Raw genomic sequence first — 10849 nt, forward strand, 5'->3', positions numbered from 1 at the left:
AGGCATTGGATCGAAAGGGATGGAGGAGGAGAATCTTTATTGATGATTACACGGAATAATCAAATTTGGTTCATGTAGCCGACCCCACTTATGGGATTAAGGCTTTGATTGATTGATTGATTGGCACCGACCTTTCAATGACTCTTAAAATTCCATCTCTCTCTAACTATATATACCAATGAGAGGGTTAAACATTTCAAAACAATTTTTTGCTTCAGAGTGCCAAAGGAAAATAAATCCACAATCTTTACAAATTCTAAAATCATGGTTTTCAGAATCCCAGCCATGATCCCAAACACCAGACAGGTACTGAAATTACAAAATAAAAACCAAGCAAGAGTACCAAAGGGTCACCTCGCAGTTTATGTGGGAGACTGCAGCATGGAAATGAAGCGTCATGTGGTGCCAATCTCATGCTTAAGCCATCCTGCATTCCAAGGTCTGCTTAACCTTGCTGAGGAAGAGTTTGGATTTCATCCTTTCACAGGAGGTCTCACCATCCCCTGCAAAGAAGAAACCTTCTTTCATATTATCAGATATCAAATGGAATCCTCATGAAAGTCAGTCATGATTATTGAGCAAGTGCTTCCCCTAAATTTTGACAGCAATAATATTAGTTTATTCTTAAAATTGTATCACTATATCTGTTCTAACTCATAAGAATCAGATCGCCATTTTGTAAATATAATAATACAGTTCTTTATTTCTCACTATATCTTTGAGGAAACTACTCTCGTAATTAAAGCTAAAATCAAATTGCTGTAAAATTTTCTGTAACCATTTGATTGCATTTCTTTTGAGATCCGGTACAAATAGCAGGACTAATTAAACAAAACTGCGAAATGCCAAATTAATTTAGCTGTAAAATATATGAAAACCAGTTCGAGTATTACAGAGTACACATAAACAAGAATCATAATGGATATGAAAAGTAATCTGCATAACAAGTAGCTCTTCACTAATATTCCCCTCGCTAACACCAGAGGGCTTTGCTATTTATGATGACTGATTTTCTAAATTACCATATTTTCAGACTCGGAGAATAACTTCACATCACAGCAATAGCTTCAAATGTTTACAGATTAGACGGCAATAAGGTTGGTCAATTTATCAGTCTCGTATAGGTAGTAAAAAATAATATACAACCATTTCAAATTTATAAACTTTCGAACCACTTTAGTTAGGAAATCCATTACAGGACAGTAAAAGAAAAACATTAAGCATTTATACTCGACTTATATCCTTCAAGTTAGCATAGTCAAGAATCCAGGGTATCAGACATAATGTAAAAGTCAAACTATAGCACATAATCTAATAAGATGAACAGCGAAAAATTCAGATAACACTAGATATGGCAACTTAAAGTTTGGCAATCAAGAGCTTAAGATTCTGCTTATCATAGAAAACTGTAAAATTGTGTCCTTACAAACCCATAGAAAGAAAACAGATTTAGGCAAAATGGGTCACCAATCACCATTGTCAAATAGAACAAAACTAATGCAAGGGATTCAATATCTAAACACTTCATAGGGCCTATCCACACTATATTCCAGTGAAAGGAAACCGTCAGTATTAACCACCAGTTTTGGCCAAGAATTAAAAATATTATAGGATTCCGTTGCACACTACAGTCCCGTGTAGGTGATTATCAGCATTAGCCAATTTCTGAAAAGGAGTAAGATTTTAAAGAAATGAAGCAATCTGCTAAATCATTCCAAGTTCCAATTGGCTAATTACTTTCCAGCTCCCAGCAAGGTTGATAGAAAAACTCAACAAAACGCTAATTCAGAGAGAGAGAGGGAAAGTGGGAGGGGGAATACTAGTGATGCAAGCTGGTATAAGCCATGTGAGCTGTGTTGAGGTGGGTGGGGCCCTTACATACTATCAATGATATTATATCATTTTATTCCTAAGTTTCATCAGAACCATGTAGAAAATAATAGCACCAATCCTTATAAATAGAACACTAGCTTAGTCTTATCAGTTATCATTACACAGTCCTCCATCAAAGCCTCATTCTCATCTCTAAAACTTTCTAAAATTATCTCACTATTCTCTGTTCTCTAGTCACTTGTCTAACCATGATAAGGACCAGGCTGCCTTCGATCATCTCTAATGTGGGGCAAATCCTCAAATTAAATTCCCAACATGCCAAAAATCAGAAAGGAGTTCCAAAAGGACATATTGCAGTTTATGTGGGAGAAAATGAAATGAAGAGATATGTAGTTCCACTTACTTTTCTAAGCCATCCTTCATTCCAAGATTTGCTAAGACATGCAGAAGAAGAGTATGGCTATCATCATCATATGGGTGGCCTAACCATTCCTTGCAAAGAGGAAGCCTTCATCAACATCACAAGTCAATTTCATTCACATTGAAGCATGAGGAATATAATATAGAAGGGCAATCCTCTGCTCAGTTTTGACTGTTTATATCTCCTTAGATTCATAGAATGTTAGGTATTATCAGAATTAAGAAACTTGTACTCAAGTGTAAATACAATACCATTTTGTTGACTGCTCAGACAAATAATCAAGTAAGCTGCACATTTCTACACCTATTTTAAGAATTTCTTCCCTTTGCTTTATTCGAAAATAATGTACTCACCAAGGGGAATCTCAAACAAAAAAGATTGCGCCCAAGGTTTTAAAAAACAAATAACGCAAAGCTACACAATTTAAAGTTGGAAACCAGATTTTAGGAGATGCACAAAATACAGATTGCATTTCCAACAAGCCGTTCCAAATCCTAATTACTTGAACAAGAGAGCAGTCAAAAAATGAATAACTACAACATGACAATGAAAACGAACAAGTTTGGCCGTTATCCCCTTCATCTTCCAATATATAATCCAAATTATCGTAATTTCATATTTTCTCAAGAAATCCTACAGGAAGGGTCAGGAAAGAGATCTTTGCATTAAGAGAGGAGAGCTGTACACCCAATTTGGACCAACAGATCTAATAGCAATAATAGACTCCTAATTATCTTTAAGCTATGCTAAGGAATAATAAAAATGAAAGAGAAAAAAAAAACATTTGCTGAGGCCTGAGAGCCTGAGGTTATGATCTCAAATTTCTCCAACAGCAGTCCTAGGTTATCACAGGTATAACTAAAGAAAGAAACATTTTTCCATAATTAAGAGCAAATGTTACTATATTTCTCGGAACTATAAGAGAAAGAAATAAATTTCTGTTATTAGATAATTTTGCCAACAATGTTATGAAGATTAATATCGGCCGCTCCAAGCACCATATATGGCAATATCATCCGAGAAATAAACAATACGCCAGAGGATCCTCAATGGTAGTTTAGAAGATATACCAATTATACCATAGCAACAAGATAACAAATAACTGGAATCCTTGAAATTGGTTCATTCAACAGTAGAATTTCAATCCCAAAATACCATGAATAATGCAACATTTATGACACTGTCCTAATAAGAAAAACTTGTAATAAAATATTATGTACTTTTTATTTATTGCAACAATCTCCTTTTATAATGTGTTTGGATTGAAGGAAATGGGGGGAAGGGAATGGAAATGGAGGGATGGAGTATCTTTCATTTAGATAATAAATGAGGAAGGAAGGGAATTTGAGGGGACATGAATGGAGAGAATAAATTGTAAGAAGTTGATCTATTCGACAATGGAGAGATTTGGAAAGAAGACTCGTCATTATTCCCTCCCCTTCCCCTCCCTTCCCTTCTTTTCTTCTCCTTTCTTTACCCCACTGTTAATATTTGATGGAAGTTTTGCAACAATTTTCCTTTGGTAAGCATTTCACACCTAAAGTAACAACCTTTTCCTAGTTACTTGATTGCTTTTATCTTCTCCTTTCAATTGTGGCAATAAATACATAGTAATGAATAGAGGAAGTATAAGTGAAGCTTCCTAAAATTATAAGTAGATCTGATTTGCACCACTTTCCAATGTACGGAAGTTATCATATTCTATAGACTGGAAAGACTTCCAAAGTACTCCGTATTTTATTCACGTCTGAGGAATCTGAACGTACGGCAGTTACAGGAAATTAAGGGTAGAGCACATGTAAAGGCAAAAAAAACTGTCAATAAACGGCAATGAATACAAGATGAAACAGAGCCAACAGCCATGTGAGGTTGGTATCATAGGCGGTATATTCCAAGTTGCCTTATCTTCAGTTCTTAAAGGAGCTTCACAGTGTCAGTGCATATGGTAATCAACAAATTCACTTTCCATCTCTTAAACACCAATAACCAGACTTGCAAGTTTCAAGCATTAAAAACTAGATAGTTACAAACTCATACTCATATTTATTGGAATTTGAACAATTTAGGTACTTTGGAGGCTTGGAATTATATGAATCACTTTGAAAATGACTTGGTTGGAAGGAGTTATAAAGGATATGAAACATATTGATTTGCATGAGAATGAGGTATTTGATCGAAAGGGAGGGAGGAGTAAGATTTTTGTGGATGACTATACAGAATAATCACTTTTGGTCATACAGAATAATCACTTTTGGTTCATGTAGCCGACCCTACTTATGAAATTAAGGCTTAGATTGATTGATTTGAATACCTTAATTGAAAAATTGTTTCATTTGGGTACTTGTAGGCTTGTAGACAATATTCCACTTAGGTTTCGTCTACAAAGTAAACCATTTGTTAAATTTTAAGCGCGCACACACACCGTATATGCTAAAAGCTTATTTGAATCTACTGTTGCCACTATTTTTTTTTCAAGTAACTAACCTCTCTATTAATAAGAATAATTATAGCCATCACTTTCTTGTCATAAATAACCACTGGATCAATTCTAAACATATAATGAGTCATTTATGACTGAAATGTTACATATCAATATACATACACACTATTCTCTTCACCTTATTCAATTATTATTCAATTAAAATGATTTCAATTTAGTAAAAATAAGTTCAGTTCAACAAAAATAATTCAGTTCAATAAAATTAAATTTTAATCAATAAAAATTATTAACTTTGAAGAACAAAAATAAAAGAAAATCGGAAAATCAGTAAAAATAATTTCAATTCAGAAAAAATAATTATAAAAGTGATGTCCTCCCAACTTAAACAAGTCAATAACTCTCTTTAGCCATAGATAATTAGATCCAAAATGAAACCCTAGGTTGAGTTTGAATGTTTGGTGTCAACAACATTGGCTTTCATTCCAAAAAAAAGCCTTCCATGAAGATGAAGTCGTTTTCTAATTTTGCTCGCACTAGGTAAACCAATGGTCAGGGCCCAATCTTTTGAATACGAAAAATTTATTTCCATTTAAAAAATAAAAATAAATAAATAAATAAAATAAAATAAAATAAGAGAGAAAGAAACCCCCTCAAAGAACTAGAAAACTTTCTCAACTCCTTTTATACAAATTCTAATATCATAGTTTTCCAATTGACTTCAACAATCTCGAACACAAAAGAACTCAAATTCCACAATTAAAAATAGAAGGGAATTTCATAAGTCACCTTGCATTTTATATCGAAGATGGTAACATGGAAAACCAACACTACATGGTAACGATATCTTCCTTGAGCCAATCAGCATTTTATGGCCTCTAAATCCTTGCGGAGGTAGTGCTCATTAGTAATCATCCCACAAGTTTATTACCATCCTCTGATGAAAAAAAAAAAAAAAAACAAACAAACAAACTTCACTAATGCAACCACTTACTACACAAGGAAAAAAAATTAAGTCTAACAGGCTACACAGCCCATAATACTTTTTTGACCATTATCAGAATTCCATACAATAAACTCCAGAATGAGCAGGCTATGTTTGTATTTGGTAACACAAGCATATCATTAAGGTTCAAGAACATGGGCATATTTCAATGGCTCTACAGCATTAATAAGACCATTACATCAGCCCTTTATAGTTTATACTCGAGTCATATTTATCAAATTGACAAAGTCAATCATGCGGTGCATTAGTCATGTCAAAGATTAAATAATAACATAGCATCTCTTAAGACTAACTCGTAAAAATTGCAGACAATGAACTATATAATTAGTTTATTTAGGAAATTAACTTGAAGTTTGGCTTACTGTAAACAATGGTCCTAGTGAAGTCTATCAATGTCCTTACATACCCATGTGTTACGGTCCGGGAGTTTGGACCCCGAAACGTGCGGCGCGCTCTAGCCTTTTGGCGGCAAGAACGCTAGCCTTGAGCGGAAGAGGGGCTTGTGAGCACAAAGCAACACAAGCGGGCAATAGAATCTCAGGAGCACTCACGTCTATCTGGGCGACGGAGTGCGGGTGGTCGGGGCTTGTGACGGCCGATACTTCAAAGCGGGCACAAGCGGGTCCGAACCACGAGTCCTTAGCGCATCAAGTTGGGTTGGAGGGGAGCTAATATGCAAGTAAGACACAATATCTATAAAGGTCTAACAACAAACAAGCATAAAAGCAAGGCAACACTTGGTAGAAGGCTTTAAGATTTCATTAATCATTCGCCCTCTAAAGAGCTTTAAATGACATACAAGGAGAATCCCTAGTGAACACTTATCTGACAGTAACACAATAATGGGACCTCAAGCTAAGAAAACATAACCTAAACTCTAGGAAAGCACTTAAATGGAATCTAATACATCAAAAGGAGTTGGATTCTAACATCCTCCCCCACTTAAGCCGTCGACGACCTCGTCGACTTACAAAAGTTACAATCAAAATTAGAAAACTCTAAACTATCTCAAGTTTCGGATGCGCCGTTGGTGCGGCTATCTTCTGGAATCTTATCTGACTCTTGAGCTGGATCTTCTTTGTTGACGAGGAGCTTGTCTCTGGAGTCGCTCGGCTCGAACATCTTGTTGAGAGCTTCATCTCTAAATTTCCTCCTGGGAGTGGATTCTGTTGAATTAAGGGGGACAGCTGCTTCCACCATCATCTGTTCGGGAGCTGCTTCCTTGAGACTGTGGTGGAGAGCTTCAAGTTGTGGCTGGTGCCTCTTGGGTGACCATTTTCTTTGTAATCCCTTGCATGCACCCTGCGTTGTTTGCTCAACCACTGTTTTTCCTCCCTCTTGGGAGGTTCTTCTTTGGTGTCTCTGGGCTCATCGAAGAAACAAGCTCGCACCAGAAACCCATAGAAGCGGGAGATGAAGCCCATAGAGTTGGCAACATCCCAGATACACACCCGCCAAAACCAGAATCAGTCACAAGGTTCGAAGCAAAGAAGTACAGCTATACATTATAAAGTTGGAAATTAAACTTGGGAGATGTATGCTGATTGAATTTAATATAATTGATATGATCATCAATCGGATAGGGCAGGAGAGAGAGTTTGCATCAGGAGTGGAAAGCTAACTTCCCAGATTGAACCTCAAAGTCCCTGAGATGACAATTATAGAGTCCTTTTTCTGGAACCTAAGTCTAGTGTCTCTCAGGAAGGCCAACCCCACTATGGCTCTGGGATTTTACCCCTTCAAAAAAAAGAATTTTAGCCATTAAAACCAGCACTGACTTGGTATACACTGCTTACTTATGTAATAAGTTATAAATTTTTGAATCTCCAGATCTAATAGAAATTTGAGGTTCAAGCACTAGGGTGCTATAGGATAGTTACATGCTGAGAAGGGTACTCTAATTTCCTCCTACATCAATTCTAGGGTGTAAGAAACAATTGGCTAAGACAAACAGACATACACTTAATATTTACATCAGATGTTACACAAATTTTCTATGGTTCTACCAAGTAATGTATACGAAATTCGCCAACCATGTTAAAGAGACAAAATTGGTCCCAAACTCACCCTCTTCTTCAACACCATTTATCAAATCCCAGAGGATTCCAGGATTGGTTAGGCAGAATTTCACATATCAGTGGATTGGAAAAATTATAACAATAAAAGTCATGTATTTAGCATTGAAATTATTGAAAACTAGCACAACACTGGAAAAAGTTTTAAGGGTTCAATTTACTCGACGATCATTGCCGTTGGGTTAGAAATCATCAATAGCATGCCTGTTATAATAAGGATTTCTGGTATATCAGGAATTAGTGCAAATGAAAACAAATAATCAAATGTATACATCAATCATACGAGTTCCCTCCATTAAATATAATAGTCATAATGTCCCAACTACTTATGATTAAGAATTCACCATCAATTAACTAAAGAAGCAATTTAGGTACCAAGTGCTTATAAATGATGGGTGAGTAACCTTTCTTTCAATTGCACAGAAAATATGTTAGCACAACAAAATACTTGGAATATATTAATTAATTAATTTTTTTTTTTTAAAAAAGAGAGAAGAGAAGGAAAAGCCATACAGGCAGATAACAGTATTCAAAAACTTAAGTACGATGCTTCTTACAATTGCAATTAGATAGGTCTATTTTGTACCACTTCCCAATGTATGGTAGTAATCATTTCCTAGAAATCGGAAAGCCTTCTAGATATTATATTCACTTCTTAGACAGATTTATGAATTTCGAGGTTGCATGTAAAGGCAATAAAATAACAAGCAGTAAACAAAGTCATCAATTAAGTTGCACAAGAACCGATACAAAAGCAGGTATGGACACAAAACAGGTTTGTTACTCACTAGTAGAGGATACGGATACGGCGAAGTAAATACGACGAAGTATTATAATATATTAAAAAATGAGGGATGTCATGATATATTTATATTTAATATAAACTGAATCTAAATATCCAAATAAGATGAAAAACCATTTAAAAATTGAAATAAAATGAATTAACACAAACAAAAGTATACTTTTCCGTAAGATATTATTGTTTAAAAAAATACACGATATGCATAACATATATCATACCCATACCCAATAGAGAGTACGGCAAGCAAGTGAAGTACCCATGCTTTATAGGCCATCAGTCCATGAGTTGAGTATCGATGATAGAGATTAAAGTTTTTTTTCCCAAGTTGCCTTGTATTAGTTACTTGAAGGAGCTCTGGTGTAAGGACTAAGGAGCATGTGTATGTATTAATTACTTCACTTTCACGTAAGGACCAGTCAGACTTGAAGTTTTAAACACCTTTACAAAATCCTTCCAATTTTCCTAGTACTAAGTACTAAAACAACAGTCTTACCATATTTACTGTTTTTTTTCGCATTAGAATCCAGGTCAGTCATGTTCATGGTAATAAATCCTGACCACATAACCGCATAGCTAGCAAATTGTACGGGTTTTTGAGCTTACCATGACCGAGATATCAGGCCACAACCCCCGCAAAAATGGCTTCTTGACCGTTAACTTAATCACGACCACATCCTAGCTCAAAAATAAAAAATTTATGAAAACCAAATGTTCAATTCTGGGCTGGTGAACAATAATGCTAAGGTATGTAGTCTGACTCCTAAATCTAGCATCAGCATCAACCAAAATCAACTGAGAAACACATGAGCCTGTTGTCTAGTATAGCTTACTATCAGCAATTCAGCTTCAGCATCAGCCAATTTCACCAAAAATATTTTTTAGACATGAAGTAATATGCTAAATCTTACAGGTCCCAATTGGGTTAATGACTTCCAAACAAGGTAGGTAGTCTGGTAGGAAAATCGAACTAAAGGCTGGTCCAGAGAGAAAGAGGAAGGGGGGGGGGGGGGGGGGGGGGGGGGGGGGGGAACTGGTGATGTCATTTAAAATAAGCCATGTGAACTTTAATGAGGTGGGTCCCTATTGTAAAGTCAAGTTGCCTAGACTTCTGCTAAGCCGCATAGCAAATTCAGGATTCATATCCTTATAAATAAGATACTATCTTAATTTTGCATCAACACAATCCACCAACAAAGCTACCTCCAGCAAAATTCTGATCTCTAACTCTTTAATTTTAGTAAGCCCATCTCTCTTAACTTTCTCAAATCAGTAACCATGATGAGAGCAAGGTTTCCTTCAATCATCTCTAATGCCAGGCACATACTCAAATCACACTCTCATAATGCCAAAAATCAAAAGGAAGTTCCAAAAGGGTATGTTGCAGTTTATGTAGGGGAAAGTGAAATGAAGAGATATGTAGTCCCACTTACTTATCTAAGCCAACCTTCTTTCCTAGACTTGCTCAGATATGCCAAAGAAGAGTACGGCTACAATCATCCTATGGGTGGGCTAACAATTCCATGCAATGAGGAAGCCTTCATCAATATCACCAGTCGATTTAACAATTAACATTGAAGCATGACGGATACATAGAAGGCAGTCCTCAGCACAGTTTTGACAGTTTCCTTTATATTAGATTTATAGTTCATTAGATTTATTCACAGACAAAGGCTTGTAATCAGTGTACATATATCACTTTTCAACTCCATAATCAAAATTCTGCACAAAGTAGTGCTTTTTTCAGAAGTTCTTCTCTTCAATGTGTTGCAACATAGTATACTCACCAAAAAGCGTATCTTAATCAGAAAATATTACATACCATTTTTAGAAAATGCAAGCCTTAAATTTGAAATTAAAACCAAGTTTAGGAGATGCAAATATTATTGGTAGCATGCAAGTAGTTGTAGACCTTGTAGTTCCATTTTTGCTTAAGAAAATTCCACAAGACAGAGCAAGAAACAGATTTTGGCATTTTGCATTATGTGAAGAGAGCCATGCTTCCTACTTTGAACCTCCAGGTCTAATAGCATTTTGCAATTCCAGTTATTCTGATCCTATAAAAATATAAACATATGTTAAAAATGGTATGATCTCCCACCTCGTCTAACAATGCTCCTTAGGCCTAAGACAATACTGCTGAAAGAAAGAATCAGATGCTCATTACTAACAGCATATGTTACAGTCTTTCAGGTCTTTCCAAACTAGCAAGTTGTAACATTACATCACCAACCAAGTTAGAGAGATAAGCATTGGTCCCTTAAGCATCTATTGAATA

General features: G+C 35.7%; 1 protein-coding gene across 1 annotated transcript; it reads left to right on the top strand.

Annotated features, from left to right (window-relative positions):
- Positions 1-9670: 9670 nt before the first annotated feature.
- Positions 9671-10320, top strand: LOC110718848 (auxin-responsive protein SAUR21-like). The gene has a single exon (XM_021897769.1). The coding sequence runs from the start codon at positions 9850-9852 to the stop codon at positions 10141-10143; it is 294 nt and encodes a 97-aa protein (XP_021753461.1). The 5' UTR covers positions 9671-9849; the 3' UTR covers positions 10144-10320.
- Positions 10321-10849: the final 529 nt, after the last annotated feature.

The sequence above is a fragment of the Chenopodium quinoa genome, unplaced genomic scaffold (genome assembly GCF_001683475.1).
Source record: "Chenopodium quinoa cultivar QQ74 unplaced genomic scaffold, ASM168347v1, whole genome shotgun sequence".
Lineage (NCBI taxonomy): Eukaryota > Viridiplantae > Streptophyta > Magnoliopsida > Caryophyllales > Amaranthaceae > Chenopodium > Chenopodium quinoa.